The 21,473-nt window shown below is 45.1% G+C and overlaps 1 protein-coding gene across 1 annotated transcript in view; it reads right to left on the minus strand.

The window, feature by feature from the left end:
• The window catches only part of TBC1D32 (TBC1 domain family member 32), a 484,474-nt gene that overhangs the window by 445,312 nt on the left and 17,689 nt on the right, over nucleotides 1-21,473 (minus strand). Inside the window, exon 3 of the mRNA XM_088481005.1 lies at nucleotides 6,162-6,323. Within this exon, the coding sequence (XP_088337131.1) occupies nucleotides 6,162-6,323 (162 nt within the window). The remainder of the gene's footprint in view (nucleotides 1-6,161; nucleotides 6,324-21,473) is intronic.

Raw genomic sequence — 21,473 nt, forward strand, 5'->3', positions numbered from 1 at the left:
CGTGGCGGCCCCAGCAGTCTCAGTGGCAGCATGACGCAGGAGTTCACCCTAGGGGGTGAGAGGATTAAAGATGGCGTCACACAATGGACGTAATGGAGCTGCTTTGTCCTCCTATACTATTACCCTGCTGTTGCTTGTATCTAGCCTCTGACAAATAATGGAAAAGGAGCTTTCTCCCCAAAAAGCTGTATGTGACCTGGAGAGGTAAGTCCTCATAGAGGGCACTTTTTTTTTTTTTAGAATATTAGCATTAGTTTGGGTGTGTCTCCAGCTTTAAAAGGAGCTAGGAGGAGAAACATCTTGCAAGTATTTGTCCTGCATGTGATAAGTCCTTTACTAGTATACAGGATGGTAACTTCTTCAATGATTGTCAGAAAGTTTCTTCCCCGTCGGATAGTCAGTCTAATCAGTTACAAGATTTATCGGAATGGATAAAAAAATATTTTGTTACTAATGCTGGGCATACACTCTACAACTATCTGTCAGATATCTGGTTGGTTGGAATGAAAATCTGGCAATGTAGCATTTCCGCTAGGTTGTTTTAGCGGGGCACGGCGCCCTGCCCTCCTTCTGGAGCTCCCAAGCGCCCTGCCCTTACCGCGCAGCGCGCCGCTAAAACAGCCGTCTCCACCCACAGGTCGCAGTATCCCGCGGGTGGGGAAATGTGCGGTGACCCAGTCACCGCTGGTGAATCGACGCCGGGCGCATGAGCCCGGCATCTATTCTTCCTTTCAGCAGCGCTTGGGGCGTCTCCGTAAGTGCCGGGCATGCCCCCAAGAGTGACAAAAAGGGAATGCGTCTTATAGACATGCCCCCTTTTCAATGGCCATGCCCCCAGTGCCCTGCCTGCCGCCGGAGCTAGAGTGAACACTAGTAATGTATGGGAGCCAATGACAATCGACCATATGATATTAAACTCTGGAAAATGGGCATGGATTCATAAGTGAGATAATTAGCACCACCTGTGGATCTTTTAAAATGTGTCAGTGAATAATGAATACATCTGTGCACATGCTGGGTGACCTAGAACATGTGAACTGTGTGGGGTCATGAGGACCGAGTTTGAGAACCACTGCTTTAGAGCATAGGGCAATTCTAAAGGACAGCATGGATAAAATAATTGAAAGGTCTTTAAAGAAATTGCATAGCTCTGCAGCACTGTCCCTGAAGTCCGCATCTTACCTCTATTACCTATTTGAGTGAGACTATTGGCACTTTATCTGGACTTTATTGAAAAGTGCGAACCACTGACCACTGCAATCAAGTCTGCGATTGCAGTGACTATGCAGACCCATCGCAGAGTGATTGACAGGAAGTACCAGGGGCGGTGATGGGGGGGGTGTCCAGAAAAACGCAGGCGTGCCAGTGTGTTTGAACGCCATTGCAGGGACGTGCATAAATTATCAACTGCGATGGCTTACACAGCTTAAGCTGCGTGCAGGAAGTTAGCAATTTAGTTGTAGGGTCAGACCTGACTTAAATGTGGCTCCGATGTACCAATGTTTTGGCTGGATTGCAAGGTATTACGGATGAGCGAGAGGGAAAGTGGGCGTCTACTTGTTGTCAGTGAGAGTGCTTTGGATTGCAATTATTAGCATACTTTCACAGAGAACTGCATGTGTGAGTGCTACCGTGATTGCAATAGTGATACTTGCTGAAACAGGCTATGTGTCCTCTAAATTCGTTTGCATAGCCACAATCATACCAGATAAAAATAAATAGCTGCAGTCCTGCAACTTTTAAAAGGAACTTCCAATATTTTATCTATAGTGTCATTAATAAAGCTCCATCCTAAAGGAATGGTTGTTCTAGAGATTCATTCTGCACCTGCAGCATCCCCCCTGGGTACTGCACACCAATCAGGACACTGCTCCTCTTTCACAGGATACCTGCATTTAATTCTGGCAAGACTGCCTTTCCAAATTCTGACAGTCTTAACTCACAATTTCTTTCACAATCTTAAATACAGGAAAAATTATGGCTCTCTTTATTGTATCCTCAAACAATAGGCTCTGTTTATACATAAAGGATCAAGTAATACCCCAATAGAGTCATAGATGAAATGTTGAGCATTTGTCAAGATGCAGAGTCACTGTAGATCGGCATTTGTTGGCACAAAACCTGATGAGGTCTTTACAGCAACCAGAGTACTTGGAAACACTGTAGCAGGGTCCTAGCTGAGAAGCCTAGAGCCAAAACAGAGGAAAAATCTGCAGACTAGGGGCTGGATTCAGAGATGGACGATACTGCAGAGCCGCACACAAGCGGCTGTGCAATTTCGTCCATCTAAAATGCTAATGCAGCAGGTGTCTGTCGAGAACAGACACCTCCTTGCTGCATCTGCGATCCCAGCGCTGCAATTGAGGTTGCAGGCTGGGATCACCATCGCAACAATTGCGCTCCTTTGGCCAGACTGCAACCTGGCTGGGTCCTGGCAGCAGCGAGGCCAGAAAATCTGCATCCATCGACGCAGACCCTGGCATTGTCCAGGGCGACAAACTCACGTTTTCCAGGAATGGTGGCCAACCACGTCCCTGCTCCATTCCCCAAATGCCGCAGCATGTCAATCATGAGGTATTCCCGGTACACACGTGACATCGCAGATCGAGGAATTTTTACTGACCGCACAACTTTGGATATGGAATGTCCCATCCCAAGTTCTGACACCTTTCTATCATAGCCAGCTAGCCTTCGCTTCCCATGCGCATCAATGAGCATTGGGCGCCCATGACCCTGTCGCCGAATCACTTCCTTCCCTGGAACACTATTGGTAGGTACTAGCCATTGCATAACGGTAGTACCCCACAAGACCTGCCGTTTAGAATAAGTATTTTTTATTGAGGTATTCTTAATTTTTAAACATAGCAGTACATAAAAATATAAACATATGCATATATCGTACAAGAATCACAATAAGAAAAATCAGAAGGAAAGACACTACTACAGAGAGTTATTACATTTAAACATAATGAACCAAATGTAATAGTGTGAAAGTTTAAAAAATGTGAGAGTTTAGCAGTAAACTCTCACATTATTATATTGGTCGAGTTGTATCTTCAAAATGGTAAAACATCTGGATGAGAGTTTAAATTGTGAAAGTTTTGAGTCTGAAAAAAATGCGAGTTTGCATGTTCTCGGACTCTATTACATTGGCCGAGTTTATAAAGTGTGAGAGATTACTGCTAAACTCTCAGATTTTCTAAACTCTCACCTATTACATTTGGCCCAATATTTCTGATTCTAGTGTATCAATTTCCATCAGCTAAACAGAATAATCTCAACATTAATTGCCTTTCCAGATAACAATAAAAAGAGTAAAGCAAAATCTATCATATCTTTCAATATGGAGAATGCTAAAATAATATTGCATAATATAACAATATCACAAAATAAAATAGCATGAAAATAAAATGAAATAAAAAATAAACAAATAAAACAAAAACAGAAGTAACAAATGCCACATTAAGTATATTCTTTAGAAAAAAATATTCTAAAGCAGAAACTAATTTCACCACATATGTTATAGCGAGGGCCGATTGGGTGCATATTTCGACTCTATCCATCTTGTCCAAATATGGTAAAATTTAGACTCTGCTTTACGCACAGGGTACAAATATCGCTCATGGTTAACAGTAGCATTAACTAAAGAAACCCACTTCTAAAAATCAGGCCCATTGGGAGCCATCCATGATTGAGCCAGACATACTTTTACAAGAGCACACATATTAATAGCATATTAATGAGTGCTCTAACAGTCTAGCTCATAGTCGTCTCTAGCACCTAGGCTGTAGAGCTTCGAAGTACTGTAATGGGAGCACTGGTGTCAGAAGAGCTGCTGTTTTCCGGCTTTCCACCACATCAACTTTAAGAACCGACTGTTCGCTTGCCAGTCTTTGACAGCTGCCATTGTATATATTTTCATCGAAGCCACATTAAAATTTATTTAAAGGCACTAGTTTTGTGGGGTTTTTTTTCTAACATCTTCAGTTGTTACCTTTAAAAATAACAGATCAAAGACATTTAGCTATATACAGTCAGGTGCATAAATATTGGGAAATTGACAGAATTTTCATATTTTGGAATCTATTCACCACCACAATGGCTTTGAAATGAAACAACCAAGATGTGCTTTAACTGCAGACTTTCAGATTTAATTTGAGGGTAATTACATCCAAATCAGGTGAACAGTGTAGGAATTACAACGGTTTCTATATGTGCCTCCCACTTTTTAAGGGGCCAAAAGTAATGGGACTATCAACTCAAAAGCTATTTCATGGACAGGTGTGGGCTATTCCCTCATTATTTCATTATCAATTAAGCAGCTAAAAAGGTCTGGAGTTGATTCTAGGTGTGACATTTGCATTTGGAATCAGTTGCTGTCGACTCTCAATATGAGATCCAAAGAGCTGTCACTATCAGTGAAGCAAGCCATCATTAGGCTGAAAAATCTAAACAAACCCATCAGAGAGATAGCAAAAACATTAGGTGTGGCCAAATCAACTGTTTGGAACATTCTTAAAAAGAAAGAACGCACCGGAGAGCTCAGCAACACCAAAAGACCCGGAAGACCATGGAAAACAACTGTGGTGGATGACAGAAGACTTATTTCCCTGGTGAAGAAAAACCCCTTCACAACAGTTGGCCAAATCAAGAACACTCTCCAGGAGGTAGGTGTATATGTGTCAAAGTCAACAATCAAGAGAAAACTTCACAACAGTGAATATAGAGGGTTCACCACAAGATATAAACCATTGGTGAGCCACAAAACAGGAAGACCAGATTAGAGTTTGCCAAACAACATCTAAAAAAGCCATTACAGTTCTGGAACAACATCCTATGGACAGATGAGACAAAGATCAACTTGTACCAGAGTGATGGGAAGAGAAGAGTATAGAGAAGGAAAGGAACTGCTCATGATCCAAAACATACCACCTCATCAGTGAAGCATGGTGGTGGTAGTGTCATGGCGTGGGCATGTATGGCTGCCAATGGAACTGGTTCCCTTGTATTTAATGATGATGTGACTGCTGACAAAAGCAGCAGAATGAATTTTGAAGTGTTTCGGGCAATATCATATGCTCATATTCAGTCAAATGCTTCAGAACTCATTGGACGGCACTTTACAGTGCAGATGGACAATGACCCAAAGCATACTGCAAAAGCAACCAAAGAGTTTTTTAAGGCTAAAAAGTGGAATGTTATGCAATGGCCAAGTCAATCCCCTGACCTGAATCCGATTGAGCATGCATTTCACTTGATGAAAACAAAACTGAAGGGAAAATGCCCCAAGAACAAGCAGGAACTGAAGACATTTGCAGTAGAGACCTGGCAGAGCATCACCAGGGATGAAACCCAGCGTCTGGTGATGTCTATGCGTTCCAGACTTCAGGCTGTAATTGCCTGCAAAGGATTTGCAACAAAGTATTAAAAAGTGAAAGTTAGATTTAGGATTGTTTAGTTTGTCCCATTACTTTTGGCCCCTTAAAAAGTGGGAGGCACATATAGAAACCGTTGTAATTCCTACACCGTTCACCTGATTAGGATGTAATTAACCTCAAATTAAATCTGAAAGTCTGCAGTTAAAGCACATCTTGGTTGTTTCATTTCAAAGCCATTGTGGTGGTGAATAGAGGCCAAAATATGAAAATTCTGTCAATGTCCCAATATTTATGCACCTGACTGTATGTATATATTTTATATATCTATATACAAAGACAGGTAGCAGCACTAATGGGACTGAAACCAACAAAATAGCAACCTCCAGTCAGACAACAGTGAGGGCAATGGTGTAAAGTTATTTACTTATTGTCAGCGATTGCCAGATAGAGAAGTATGTGATCAAATAAATAACAGTATTTTATGACTTTGGGTTGAAAATTAACATACATAAATAAATATATAAAGACCACACAAGTACATTTTCATTACATTTGAGGTGCAAAAGCTGCCCAAACTGATCAGTTTCTCATCTGTTTAGTGGAATGTAGACAATGAAAATATGTCTGATTGTTTCTGTGATTTAGTGCAAATGTTGCACCTAATGCAACGTTACCAAATACCTTTTATTTTCACATTCATATAAAGACATGATATTAAACAATGAACCAAACACATCCTCATTTTGATGGCTATCACTGCTTAGTAATCGTGCAAACACTCACTCTTTAGATTCGCGTGTCCGTTTGGTGACACGGTGTACAAGAGTGTCATATCCAGTTCCCTCTCCCTGACTCTGAGCAAAGGTACAGCTCTCAGTTTCATCCTCTATCACAGTTCCCAGACAGCTCTTGATGTAATGTCTCAGGTACTTCACCAGCTCATAACTGAAAAAATAAAACAAATTGTTAAATAATGACAATAATGTACCGCAGATAAATAATGGCACTTAGAGAAGATTTATATTGCATGGTTGTGTGAGAACAATTAGTATGTAACAGATAGTAGCATATTCCACAAGTGAGCTTATATTGCCATCTACTGGAGAATTTGCTAAGTATAGTTTCTAAATTATGTATTGAGATAATATATTTTTGCCACCATAAAAAAATGTATACTATTTACATTTTCTTATTTTTAGTAGTAAAACAACTGAAATATAACTGCAAATATATGCAAAACACTACTTTAATTGCTGGACAGTTTTTGAAAATAAAAGAAACTTTGGAATAAGACACAAATTACAACTTAAGGAGGACTGATATTGGTAGTGTGTAAGTAGGGGCTGCCTCTGAAACACTGCTTCTTCAGACTAAACTACACACTTGTACACAAGCAGAAAATCTGCGTATTCACAGTGGTTTCAGGTAGATTATCGGGCTGTAGCAAATAAAATCCAGTGACATGCAGGGTACAAGTGAAATAAAATTTTCAGTAACTTCAAAATTCAAGAAACTATTATGTGCTGGTAACTACATCCTCTAGTACTACAGTAGAGGCCTGGGATGATTTAGAAGGAATCGGTATGAAATACCAACGGCTGAATTGCCACCGGTTCTCAAACCGACGCCGGAAGCCTGACAGGAGGAGATCTTGACAGGGGCACATAAGTACGCTAACCCTCCCCTCTCCCTCATCTAACCCTAACCCTCCCTTAGGGGCGCATAATTATTATTATTATCCTTTATTTAAATGGCGTCACAAGTGTTCTGCAGCGTATTACAGAGTACATAAAGTAATAAGTGAACAAGAGACGAGTAACTTACAGTACATTACAGTGCAGGACAAGGACATGGTTTGTATACATTGCTGCAATAGTGATTAAAACACTCACAATAAGCAGCAGGGAGTTTGCCGTCAAGTGTTAGGTGCCCTTATAGGAGTAAGGAGTAGAATAAAGTGTAAGGAGAAGCACATGAGGGAAGAGGTCCCTGCTCGTAAGAGCTTACATTCTAAAGGGGAGGGGTAGACAGACAGGCTTGACACAGAAGGGGAAGATAGGGAGTTTATAGCATGAAATGGGTTAGGATGAGAGCTGGAAGGCCTTGATGAAGTAGTGGGTCTTGAGAGCCCATTTGAAGATTTGTGGAGAGGTGGAGTGTCTGATAGGAAGAAGTAGAGCGTTCCAAAGGTAGGGAACAGCATGGGCAAAATCTTGGATGCAGGAGTGGGAGGAAGTTGGCAAGAGAGGCGGCATGTATTTATTGAGCGAAGTGGACGGGTGGGAGTGTGAAGGGAGAAGGGAAATGAGGTCAGAGATATAAGTGGGAGAGGATTGGGTGAGGGCTTTGCAAGCGAGTGTAAGAATCTTGAATTGGCATATGAAGGGGAAGGGGAGTCAGTGTAGGGCTTGAAGGAGGGGAAGCAGATGTAGAACGTCTGGACAGGAAGATGAGCCGAATAGCAGCATTGAGGACCGATTGTAGTGGAGAGAGTTGGGAGACTGGGAGGAAAGCTATGAGAAGGTTACAGTAGTCCAATCGGGGGGTGACCAGCGAGTGGATTAGGGTTTTAGTAGCATACAAGGTAGGGTTTAATCCTGGAAATATTTTGAGATGGAAACGGCAGGACTGTGAGAGGTGATGAATGTGGGGCTACATGAGACAGTTGTGCCATCAATAGATAATGAAATTATGGGAAGTAAGGTAATGGAATATGGTGAGAAGTGAATCAGCTCAGTCTTAGACATGTTAAGTTTAAGAAAGTGCTGGGACATCCAGGAAAAGAAGTGATAATACCACTGTATAGATCATTGGTACGGCCTCATCTTGAATACTGTGTTCAGTTCTGGAGGCCATATCTCCAGAAGCATATAGACAAATTAGAGATGGTGCAAAGAAGGGCAACTAAAATGGTGCATGGCCTACAGCACAGAACTTACCCAGAAAGACTAAAAAATCTTAATATGTATAGTTTGGAACAGAGAAGGGATAGTGGGGACATGATAGAAACTTTCAATTACATGAAGGGTTTTAACAAGTGACAGCAGGGAAGCATTCTTCAAAGGAAGAGATGTACAAGAACACGAGGACATGCATTGAAACTGGAGAGAGGTAGGCTCAGAGGAAATTTGAGAAAAAATTACTTCACAGAAAGGGTAGTGGATAAGTGGAATAGCCTCCCATCAGATGTGGTTGAAGCTAAAACGGCGGAACAATTTAAACACGCTTGGGATTGGCATAAGAATATCCTTAAGAGAAACGTAAGGAGCAAATAGGGTTGAAATTGCCTAAAGGATACATGAAAAGGGGCAGACTAGATGGGCCAAGTGGTTCTTATCTGCCGTCAAATTCTACGTTTCTAGTTCAATTTTAGATGTAAAGTAGGTGGCAAAGTCAAATGCAGAGAGGGAGGAGGGGAGTTGACGAGGGGAAGGGCAGAGGAGGGAGTTGAAAGTGGTAAAGAGACGCCAGGGGTTTGAGGACTGGGAGGAGATGAGGTTCTTGAAATATGATTGCTTGGAAAGTGACAGGGAAGCACTGTAGGATGAGAGAATACATTTATTTGGGGGTGCCTAACCCTAACGTCGCCCCCGGGGGTGCCTAACCCTTACCCCCCTTCCCCTAGCCTAACCCTAACCCTCCCTGTGTGTGCCTAACCCTAAGTCCCCCCATGGGTGCCTAAACCTAACCCTCCCCAACCACACCCGCAGCTATAACCTAAACTGTCCCCAGCTTTCCTCGTTCGGGATGCCAGGGATAAGGATTTTGGTAGAATCCCGATGGCAGAAGGCCAAACCGGGACTAAAGATAGGCGTCGAAATGCCGACGCCTAACTTTAGTCCCGGGTTGTCCTTCCGCCTTCCGAATTCCGACGGACGGAATTCTGGGCGGTGGTAAATTAACCGCATCCCGATTTAGAAGTACGTAGATGTAGGTTTCATTGACTAAAGCTGGCCATGCACTTTGACTTCATACACAGAGAATGATCATCACAAATACCTGGTAATCTGTCTCTAGACGTCGTTTGTCATAAATTTTTCTCCCTATACATTCAGATTACCAATGGACTCCAAGTCAAATTGAAATAAAGAACTGGATAGCAGAAGCTTGTCAAGAAGCAAGGTCCTTTACAGTACGTAAACAAAACGAAGAAAAAAAGTGTGAGTCTCACACCCCAATTTTGAACCAACACTAGCGCTTTCAGTATAGTGCAAGTTACCCAAAACTCTGGGGAAAACAGACATGGGATCCCCTCTGGTTTGAGTGTAACCAACACTAGGCTTTGCCAGCCTGGGCTTGTGGAACCATAGAGGGGAGACCCGCAGTGTGGGAGTCTCTCTACCACTCTACCATGGTTTCAGCCAGCCCAAGGCTATTTGTCACAAAGGGAGGAATTAAATTAAGCAAGCTGTTAAGAGCGCCGGGAAGGAGCTCTCGGAGCTATTCAATTCAGTGCGCTGTTTAGTCTGACTAATGATTTTTCTCGCACCCACCTGAGGGTGCAAGAAGAAATCCGATTAAAGTGCCGGCTACGAGGCAGTTTTCTAGCTTAGCATGGCGCAAATAGCCGGGCACTATAGCCGGAGAATGCCGGTTCTCGCAACTAAACTGTTATGGAATGGGTATTACTTTGATGGAGACAGTCCTGCAACAGCCTTGAGGGCTGGATGGCTTTGCTTGTTGAGGCCGTGGAGCAGCTTTGAGAGCTGGAAGAGGTTGGCTTGTGTGGCCTGTGGGCCGTAGAACGAGATGCGGACTTTGGGCCATGTAGCAGCCTTGAGGGCTGGAAAGTTTTGGCTAGTTGTGGCCTGTGGGCCGTAGGACAAGATGTGGCCTTTGGGCCGTGTAGCAGCCTTGAGGGCTGGTAAGCCCTGGTTAGTTGTTGCTGATGAGAGACGTGTGCTGCCGGGTTGACAAGCGTGACGGTACGCTGGATTGCAGCCTGTGCGGCTGGGTTGACACAAGCGGTGGTACGCTGGATTGTGTACTTTGGACGCTGGATTACAGCCTCTGCCACTGGGTTGACACAAGCGGATGAACACTGGAGTGCGGCCTGTGCCGCCGGGTTGACACAAGCAGCTGGACGCTGGAGTGTGGCCTGTGCCGCCAGGTTGACACAAGTAGCTGGATGCAGGAGTGCGACCTGTGCCGCCAGGTTGACACAAACCGCTGGACGCTGGGTAACGCACTCTGGAGACGGAGTGCACTCTGTGCCGCCTGGATGACACAAATGGCAAGAAGATGTTATGTGGACCGTGCTGCCTAGATGGTTCAAACGGCAGGTAAAACAGAGCTGACAGAATAACTGGGAGCTCTACTGGAAAACAGGAGACCTAGGGCCTGATTCAGAGCTGAACGCTCTGACCAGAGCGCTCGCTCTGAATCAGGGCCCTCCTACCTGTTTTTGGAGCGTCCTCATGGACGCTCGCATAGCTGTGGGTTACCACCCATAGCTATAGCGAGCGTCCGTGATGATGGTCGCAATGGTCAAAGACCATCGCGACCATCGGGCTTGCGACGAGACCCTGCGGTAGGGTCTCGCTGCCGCAAGCCCAGGAGTGATTTTGGCTCTATCAGAGCCAAAGTGACTCCCACTGACATCATTACTGATGTCAGTGGGGCCGGACTCAGACGGTAGGCGTTCCCATGGGAACGCCTCCGTCTGGCAGTCACGCCCCCGGCACGCCCACCAAAGGGGGCGTGCTGTCACTCACCATCGACAGCACGCCCCCTTTGGTGCGAGACCCCGAGCGATGTATTTGTTGTCGCTCGCCGGGTCTCGCTCATGCGCACGACGGAGCTCCCTCCATTGTGCGCATGCGCATTCCCCAAACATCAACCCGCTTGCGAGCAAACTTCCCTCGCGAGCGGGTCTGAATGACCCCCTTAGCCAGGACCGGAAACACGTGAAACACTTTCACCGGCATCGGAGCAGCATTCGCACCAGAAGGAAATAGATGCAGTAGCCAATCCAGATTGATCCCGGAATAATGGACAGAAGGTAGGAGTTTCAGCGAACGCTAGCCCGGTATTCGTCTCGCTCTGCATTTGCAGTGCGGTGGCTTGTGACAGTACCCCTCCTTGACGAGGAATTAAAGAACCCCTAGACCCTGGTTTGCCAGGAAAGTTCTCAAAGAATCTTCTCTTCAGGGTAGGAGCATACAAAGACCTTTCAGGAACCCAGGAGCGCTCTTCAGATCTATACCCCTTCCAGTGGACTAGAGACTGAAGACATCCTCGAGAAATTCTGGAGTCAATGATCTTCTCCACAACAAACTCCTGGCGCCCCTGGACGAGCACTGGTGGAGGCCTGACTGAATGCCTAGGAGTAAACCAGGAGGAAAAGAACACCGGCTTCAGAAGAGAACAATTAAATATATTGTTGATTCTAAGAGTACTCTGTAATTTCAGTCAAAAAGCCACAGGATTAACTTGTGCAATGATTCTAAATGGGCCAATGAATTTGGGGCCCAACTTCTATAACCTCTGGCGCAGATTAATGTTCCTGGAGGACAGCCAGACCAAGTCTCCCACTTTGAAATTACCGGGCTTACGACGTTTGTCAGCCCATACTTTGGACCGACTGGATGCTTGAAGGAGAGAATGGTGCACCTTCCTCCAGATTGACCATAGCCAAGAAACGGATGAAGATGAAGGAGTTCTGGTTTCAAAAGTATTACTCCTAAAATGCATCCCAAAATTGCAGTAGAAAGGAGAGACGGAGGAAGCAGAATGGCAGGAGTTGTTATATGCAAATTCCGCAAGGGGCAGAAGTGGAACCCAGGCGTCTTGACACTTAGAAACAAAACAGCAGAGGGACTCTTCCAGGGACTGACTGGCCCGCTCCATCTGTCCGTTGGACTGTAGATGATAGCCCGAAGACAAACTCACTTTGAAACCCAAGTCAGCACACAAACATCTCCAGAACCGGGCAACAAATTGAGTCCCACAATCCGAGACAATATCTAATGAAAGCCCATGAAGTCTGAAGACATGCTGTAAAAATAGTGCTGACAATTCTCTAGCTGATGGTAACTTGATTAGTAGAATGAAATGCACCATTTTGTAGAAATGGTCAACAATGGTCCAGATGACAGAACAATGGGAGACAAAGGAAGGTCAACGACAAAGTCCATAGCAATATGCGTCCAAGGATTAGAGGGCGTAGGCAGGAGAGTCTCATTTCTGGAACAGACATCACATGCCAAGACAACTCACAAGTGTCTCCAGACATAGACTGCCACCAAACAGAATGAGACAGAAATTCCAAAGTCTTAGAGATGCCTGGGTGACCCACAGCTCTTGACGCGTGGAAGTCCTTCAGGACTGCTTTATAGAACCTCTAAGGAAAGAAAAGCACCCCTGCCGGTTGTTCCAGAGGAACCTCAGATTGGAAAGACTTGAGAGAATCAGCCAAGGTTCTGGTCAGAACTAAATGAATCCTGGAAGCCGAAATAATGGTTTCCTCTGAGATAACTGGAGGATGATTGATTGAGAAACTTCGAGAAAGAGCATCTGCCTTTATATTCTTGAACCCAGGTCGGAAGGAGATTACATAATTACACCGGGTGAAGAATAGAGCCCAGCGAGCCTGCCTTGTATTCAATCCTTTAGGGCGTTGCAATATAGGCCAGATTTGTATGGTCCGTGAGAAACGTCACAACATGATTAGCCCCCTCTAACCAGTGTCTCCAGTCCTCAAACGCCCATTTAATGGCCAACATCATAGTTCCTTTCCACAGAGTCAAACTTCCAGGAAAAGAAAGTACAAGGATGAAACTTGCCATCTTTGAAATCCTTCTGGGAAAGGATAGAGTCTACTCCGATCTCCGAAGCATCCACCTCCACGACAAAAGAAACTTCAGGGTTAGGATGCCGAAGGACAGGTACACACCCAAAAGCCGCCTTAAGTGTGTTGAAGGCTTGAAGAGCACTAGACGACCAATTTGTGATCTCAGCTCCTTTTTTAGTTAACTCCACGATTGGCGAGACTATGGAAGAAAAGGACTTAATGAACATGCGATAGTAGTTTGCAAAATCCAAAAAAAGCTGGATGGCCTTCAGCGAAGTGGGTTGTTCCCAATCCAAAATAGCCTTCACCTTGCCAGGATCCATGGAGAAACCTTGTGAGGAGATTATATAGCTAAGAAGGAGACCTCTTTAACCTCAAACTCTTACTTCTCAAGCTTGGCATACAGGTTATTATCCAAAAGTTTCTGTAAGACCTGCCTCACATGTCTACGATGTTCCTCCACCGACTTGGAATAAATGAGGATGTCGTCCAAGTAGAGCACTGCAAAGACTCCAAGAAACTCCCATAACACCTCATTAATGAAATCCTGAAAGACATCTGGAGCATTGGAAAGGCCAAACAGCATGACAAGATACTGAAAATGTCCTGAATGGGTGTTAAATGCCATCTTCCACTCATCTCCCGGCCTGATGCGAATGAAGTTATATGCCCCTCTGAGGTCGATTTTAGAAAAGATGGAAGCTTCCTGCAGTTGATCAAACAGAATGGAGATGAGGGACAAGGGATATGCGTTCTTGACGGTGATCTTATTTAATGATCGGAAGTCTATGCAGGGTCGGAGTGATCCATCTTTCTTCTGGACAAAGAAGAAGCCTGCTCCCACTAGGGATTTAGAAGGATGAATGAATCCCTTATCCATAGCCAACTGAATATATTCCTGCATGGCTTTATCCTCCAAGAATGGACAATGCATAAAACCTGCCCTTGGGAAGCCTGGTACCCGGTAACAGATCAATGGCACAATCAAAGGATCGGTGAGTTGAAAGAATGTCAGCTTTTTTCTTCGAAAATACTTTGGCTAGGTCACGATAAGGAGCAGGAACAGATGACGGCGCAGATGAGACGGCAGCTGCAAGGTGAATGGGTCACGGTTTGCCATTGGATCACCGGGTTATGTTTTTTCAGCCACGGTTCCTAAAACGACTGGAGCCAGCAGATATAGGATGAATGACAACTCTTCCAGATGCAGAGCCCCAATGGATAGCTGTTAAGGAGGAGTCCAAAAGCCAACCGGGACTCTGGAGAGACTTTCGCCATCCAGACCAATAACTGACACACAGGACTGGATAAGGAAACAGGATTCAAACTCAATGTTTCGAAAAAAGACAGGTCCATAAAATTATCCGCACCACCCCTATCCACGAAGGCAAGGACAAAAATCTGAGAGCCGGGTAAGTTGATGACAGTTGAGATAAGGACAGAATTTTTGAAGAGATGGATGCAAGGCCTAGATGTACCTCTCCAAATACACCTAGACCTTGTCTTTTCCCGATTTAATAGGACAAAGCTGGGCTACATGTCCTTGGCCACCACAATAGAGACAAAGACCCAGAGAATGTCTCCTGTGTTTTTCTTCAGCCAGAAGCCGAAACACCCCAAGATGCATTGGCTCCTCAGGTTGCGATGAGGCCACCCAAACCAGAGATCCTGGAGGCAGCGAAGGACAGTTCTTCTCGACCCTGCGTTCCCACAGTCACCAATCGATGCGGATGGCTAAATTAATGAAATCGTCCAATTACATTGTAGAAGGCTATTGGACTAGTATATCCTTAATGTGGTCAGAAATCCCCCAACGGAAATGACTACGGAGGGCCAACTCATGACAACAGTCCATCTACGTGATTCAGACCCGCTGGCGAGCGCTATGATTGCGTTGATGGTGGCCAAGTGCGCATGCGCACGATGGAGCCGGCACCCTTAAAACGCCCGTTTTGACCGTTTGGCACGCCTGCGTTCGGATCACCACTCCCCGTTTTCAAGCACCTTCCCCTGTTACCACCCACAAACGCCTCATCCTGTCACTCAAATTAGCAGGCACTCGCTATTTTGCGAGCGCTCGTTTTCCGACCGCAATGACTGGTTGGCACATGCGCATTACGACCCATACACATGCGCAGCTGTGCGAACATCGCTCGGAGCGAACGAGCGGCCGCTTACGAGCGGCTCTGAATCAGGCCCTGAGGCCCTGATTCAGAGCCGGACGCTCTGACAGAGCGCTCGCTCTGAATCAGGGCCGTCCTTCTGAATTTTTAGAGCGGCCTCCTGGCCAGGAAGAAAGTGAGCGGCCAGGAAGATGGTCGCGATGGTCAAGAACATAGCGACCATCAGGCTTGCGACAAGACCCTTGTGGTAGGGTCTCGTTGCCGCAAGCCCTGGAGTGCTTTTGGCTCTATCAGATCCGAAAGCACTCCCATTGACATCACTTGTGATGTCAGTTGGGCCGGCCCCAGACGGTAGGTGTTCCCATGGGAATGCCTCCGTCTGGCCAGCCACGCCCCTGGCACGCCCACCAACCCTTTGTAGCGAGACCCATAGCGATGGCATGCGCACTGGGCCAACATCGACCCGCTTGCGAGCGCTCATCGTGCCTTCTGTGCCGCCTGGAAGACACAAACGGCAGGTAGATGTTATGTGGACCGTGCTGCCTAGATGGTAAAAACGGCATGTAAAACGGAGCTGACAGGATAACTGTGAACTCAACTGGAAAACAGGAGATTAGCCAGAACCAGAAACATGTGAAACGCTATCACCGGCATCAGAGCAGTGTTCATTCAAGAAGGAAATAGATGCAGGAGCCAATCAAGATTGATCCCGGAATGATGGATAGAAGGTATAAGGAGTTTCAGCGAACGCTCCCCCAGGTTGTGACATAAACAATCAGGTAAGTCACATTCTCTGACTCAACTTCCCCAGGAACTTCGAGCCCACAAATATGTGTGAGCCCCCTCTTCCGGGAAAACTGGCCAACTTTTTCTCCGGTAGAAACCTTTAGAGAAAATGCAGTTTAGGCTGCAGGCAGGGAGGGTTAGGTTTAGGCAATAGTGAGGGTTAGGGTTAGGGATTAGATTAGACTTACTTAGACTTACTTAGCATCCTGTACCCAACCCGGTTACAACAGTATAGCAAGACCATGGATAATGTATTAATAATGATATTTAAAAAAAAATAATAAATCAATGTTATAGAGCCTATTTAGCAAGCTAATTGCAGCCAAAAATCATGCAGAAACAGAAGTTTACACATGTTTTTAAGTAACTTTCGTTTTTAAAAAAAGCCTAATACACAGTAGGAGACATCTCCTGCATTAGGCAAAAGACTCTGTAAATTGCAGTCCCCATTAGGGCTGTGATTTGGCCAAGTTTAATAAGCTCAAAAAAGCTTAGCTGTTTGAAGCTCATTTCCAATAGCCAACACCAAGTGCTATCAGAGTGTTAAGAGGGATCTCCTCAGATCCTTCTAGACTTTTTGTGTATGTACAGTAACACTGCCAGGCCCAAACTCTGTAGTGTAATCTTTTGCCAATACGATCAGAGAATACTAGCCCACTTTTGAAAAAGCATTTCAGGGAGATCGTGAAAGCAACACCTATGAGCGCAGCGGTAAAGTGGGCGTGTGCTGCTACATCTGAGAGGCGTGTCATAAAATAGATTTACATTCATATGTAAATGATCCCCAAAAATCTATGTGTTGATGAAAACAATACTTTTTAGAAAATGCATGTAGCCATAGCGATCATTGTGCCTTATAATCAATGCAGGAAAATGATACTAATAATCCCATGTGAATGTATACAGCTTTCTTTTATGTAACAGCTTCATAATGGGTGCATTGTGCAATCAGGGAGATTGCTAGACTCTTCAGGGAGTCAGGGAGATTGCCAGGGAGACTCCCTGAAATAGTAGCAATCAGGGAGAATTGACAAGTATGGATCAGCGGTGAAAAACAGATTCATCTGTACCAGATGAATCTGCATGCTTAAAATGATAAATTGCCTTGACACTTCATCCCTTATTGCTACAGATAGCATCAATAAAAGATATGTTACCTGGGAAATTATTTGGGAATGAATAAATATGCCTTTGTCTGCAAATATCTAAAAGGGATGATATTTATTGTCTAAATCATCCATACAGAAGACAAAAATCAGAAATGTTATCATCACAGTAACACAACAGTTTGTTTCAACTAAACAGTCTATAGGGAAGCTGGTAGTGAGCAGTGTTCCTATGAAGTGGTTACAATCCAGTTTCATTGCCAACAACACAATTTTCTACATAACTCGGAATACAACAAGAAGACTCAAAACAGATGATATGGTCGTATTGAGAAATATAGGTACTGGCAGAAACAGGGCAATTTGTAATCCCTCAATGGAAAAACTGCATCCATGGTCTGGACTTGTGCAACGATTCACATTCGCAGCTTAACTAATAGAGAGATAGAGGACACCAATGCCTGAAGTGCACTCATTTAGGACCGTATTCAATTAGAAGCGAAAAGTCAGTTACCGGACTTTTCGCCATCATCGCTGGTTTTGGGTGCAAGAAAATATTGCGCTCGCTTATCCCCGTAATCAATTCAGCGAAAACGGGACCCAGCGAAACTGAAATTGGCAAAAAGTTCTGTCAGTTTTGGGGAAATGAGCCTGACAATCCCCAAAAGATGCACTGACATGGGGGATCACTCTGGATACCCCCGAATAGCCCTGCTGAAGGTATTTGGCCACTTTAAATGATCTCAATAGGTGCTATTTTGCGGTTTTTTTACAAAGTGGTGAAGAATAGCATTTTGGAGGTTTTTTTGGAGACAATAACTAGTCCCATCAAATTTGGGGTACATGAAAATGGGTACTTGCATATTTTGAAGTTGCTAATGTGACGTTTTAAAAATTTTTTAAATATCACCTGCAATCATAAAAACACCTGGGGCATATTTGGGGACCCCCCTGGAGTCTATTTCGCTAGTTTTGAACTTCGTATTCCAACTTTAGTTTTTTTTCCGCCCCCAAAATGAAAGTACTTTTTTGGGGTGTTATTTTTTTTTTATTTAAATTTGCACTGTTTACCTTTGGGGGGCTGTCCAAAGGGTGCTGGGTGGTTTTCCCACGTTTGCACCCCAAAACCCCAATTCTGCACTTTTTTCCGCCTGCTATTCATAGACAAAACTTTTCCGCCGGGTCCATTGCATTGACTTTCCGCCTAGGAATTGAATACGGGGATAAGTTGAAACCGGCTAAAATGACGTCATCGGCGAAAAAGTATCGCCGAAACTTACTTTTCGCTTCTAACTGAATACGGCCCTTAGTATCCATCATAAATAACAAATAGATGGCAGAACATGTACGCTGCTTGATCTATTATGATCTGTCAGGCATTTGAAAAAAATGTACGTTTTTGAGCCTACAGACAAGCAATTAATTTATCAAGTTAGTTTTAGCTCCAATAGCATATGACTGATTGTTATGGTGGGTATACACCTGAACAATATCGTCCCGATTTGGCCAAACCGGAACGACAAATCGGGTATATCGTGCTGCATGGCCAATCGCACGATATCGCATGTGAGGCTGTACATATTAATGAAGGACGGAACAGTGATTGTTCCGTTGTTCATTAAATCTTCTAAGAGTGTACCGTCAATCACGCGATTTCCAGAGTGAAGGCAAATCGCCCTGACCATCGCCACGATTGCCGGTCGTTTAGGTGTGTACCCACACTTAGAGCCTCATTCAGAGGCGGTCGGAGGATGCAAGCGGTCGCTCAGAAACTGGGCGGCCACTTGCATCCTGACCGCCCGCCTCTGTTGCGGTCGTTAGAGCTGTGGGTGTTAACCCACAGCCTAACGACCGCTCAGGTGATGGTCGCGATGGTCAGAGACCATCGCGACCATCGGGGCTTACGACGAGACCCTAGGGTAGGGTCTCACTTGTCGTAAGCCCCGGAGAGCTTCTGGCTCTGTCAGAGCTGGAAGCTCTCCACTGACATCACTAGTGATGTCAGTGGGGCCTCCCCCAAACGGCAGGCGTTCCCATGGGAACGCCTCCGTTTGGGCTGCCACCCCCCCGGCCCGCCTTCCAAACGGGGCGAGCTGTCAATCAACATCGACAGCTCGCCCCCTTTGGAAAGAGACCCGCTACGACCGGTGCTGTCGGTCGTAGCGGGTCTCACGCATGCACACGAGGGAGCCGGCTCCCTCGTGCGCATGCGCACTGGCAAAACATTGAGGCGGCCATGCGGTCGTAGACCGTACGGCCACCTCTGAATGAGCTCCTTAGACTTTTACTCCAAGAATAAAAAGATTTGTAACATGATCAGACAACGGTTCATTATATAGCAAGCAAGGAGACATTCATAGCACCATGTAAAGGTCTCAAAAACTGCTTCTTCACATAGAGGAGAAACAGACCTTAAACCTTTCCTTACTAAAAAAGTGGAATATTTGAAGCTAGCTACAATATGTTCAGCAGAACAGCTACACACAGGGGCCTAACCAGAGGCATAGCAAAATTTTCTCAGGCCCCCCCAGCCCCATAATACTTAGTTTCTCCTGAGCCCGGCACAACGCTCCATCTCTCCTCACTGAAGCTGGGAGGAGGCGTGGCCGTGGTCCAGGGATGTGATCATAGCCACGCCTCCTCCCAGCTTCTAAGAGAGCCGATGTCATTTTTAATCAGGCGCTGGTCGCGTGTCAATCGGAACAAGCTGGCCAGCAGCCGCTGCCGATTGGCTGCTGGTCTGCGAGTTCCTATTAGCTCGCGACCGGCTCCTGATTAAAAAAGACATCGTCGCTGGCTGTACTTGGCAGGGCGCAGTGCTTGCTGGGCCGGCGGGCCCCCTAAGCCGCTGGACCCCATAGCAAGCGCACCCCTTGCACCCCCTATAGTTATGCCAATGGCTACCCAATCAACAGACTTGTGATCATTTTACATCTGCAGACAAATAAAAACAAATTCACCTGGAAACCGCTGCACATGAGAAAACCTTATTCATGTATTTATTCTTCTGGAGACAATGCAACTAGCCACCTACAGTACCAATACCTGTAGATGCAAATTGCTGTTCCGCATCAGTTCCATAGATATACGCTGTTGGAGACTAACTCAAGAACTTGAAAATAATATTGAGATATTAGGGGGCCTATTTATTACTTAGCGTGTTAATTTCTCTGATAAATAATCTATAATTGTGCATTAGATAAAAATGTGTCCTCATACATCTAGTGCCTTTAAGCTACATGGCACAAGACGCCTGGCCTAACTGAGATGCTTCAACACGGGTAGCGGAGCACACATTTCAATACATAATGCGCTTTAGTCATAAGCTTCATAAAATTTAATATTCCTGCTAGTCTGCGTCCTGCCCGATTTTAGAACCCTAAAAAGCGCCCTGCACTTATGGAGGCGACCAGGCACTTCGCTGACCACAGGATGACACCGACGGGTCTGCTGTGCTTCAGCGCCTCTCCCTGTCCCAGCTGTTCCCCAATGGGCAGGAAACGTTGGGTGAAGCACTGAGCAGTGGGTGAATCGATGCACACAGCATCTGTTCACAGTGCGTGGAGAGCTTGGGGGCAGCCGTGAGTGCAGGGAACGTCGTCTAGGGTGATGGAAAGATGGACGGGCTATGAGGCCTTTTCAAGCACGCTCAGATGTGCCCTCGTCTCTTTCACGATTGCCACCCTGCCCGATCATGAGGCTAGCGTGAACACCAAAAAGTCACTTTGAGTGTTAAGGTGCATACACACGGTCAGATATGTCAGATGAACGATTGAACGATTTGCAAACGATTGAACGATTTCAGATAGTATTAAAATGAATTAAATCGATCAAATCTGACTGCAAACACATCAGATGTCAGATATTGTTATCTGACAAAAGGGAACGCGCATCGTTCATCGTTCAGTGTTGCCCACATGTCAGATTTTCCTTTCAGATATGAACGATTTTAAAAATAGTTATCGTTCAGATCTGAAGAAAAATCTGACCGTGTGTATGCACCATAACAGAGACGCAAAGTTGTGACTTTTGTAACAAATGACTTAGTGGGAAAATTATGCCACAGAGGCACAAAGCAGGATGTGAAGCAGAGGAGGACCGATCCACACAGGCCCCTTCGGGCATTGATATGCCCCTGCCCACTGTGTTCAGTACTATGTAATATATGTTGGCACTTTATACATAAAAGATAATACGAATACTCTTATGTTTCTTCCCTGGAAAGTAGTGTCATCCAAAGCCCAGCCTCTTCAGTTACTTATACAAGCAATAGTTTATCATGTTTTAT

This window comes from Taudactylus pleione, unplaced genomic scaffold (genome assembly GCF_031769625.1).
Source record: "Taudactylus pleione unplaced genomic scaffold, aTauple2 ptg000259l, whole genome shotgun sequence".
Taxonomy (NCBI): Eukaryota; Metazoa; Chordata; class Amphibia; order Anura; family Myobatrachidae; genus Taudactylus; species Taudactylus pleione.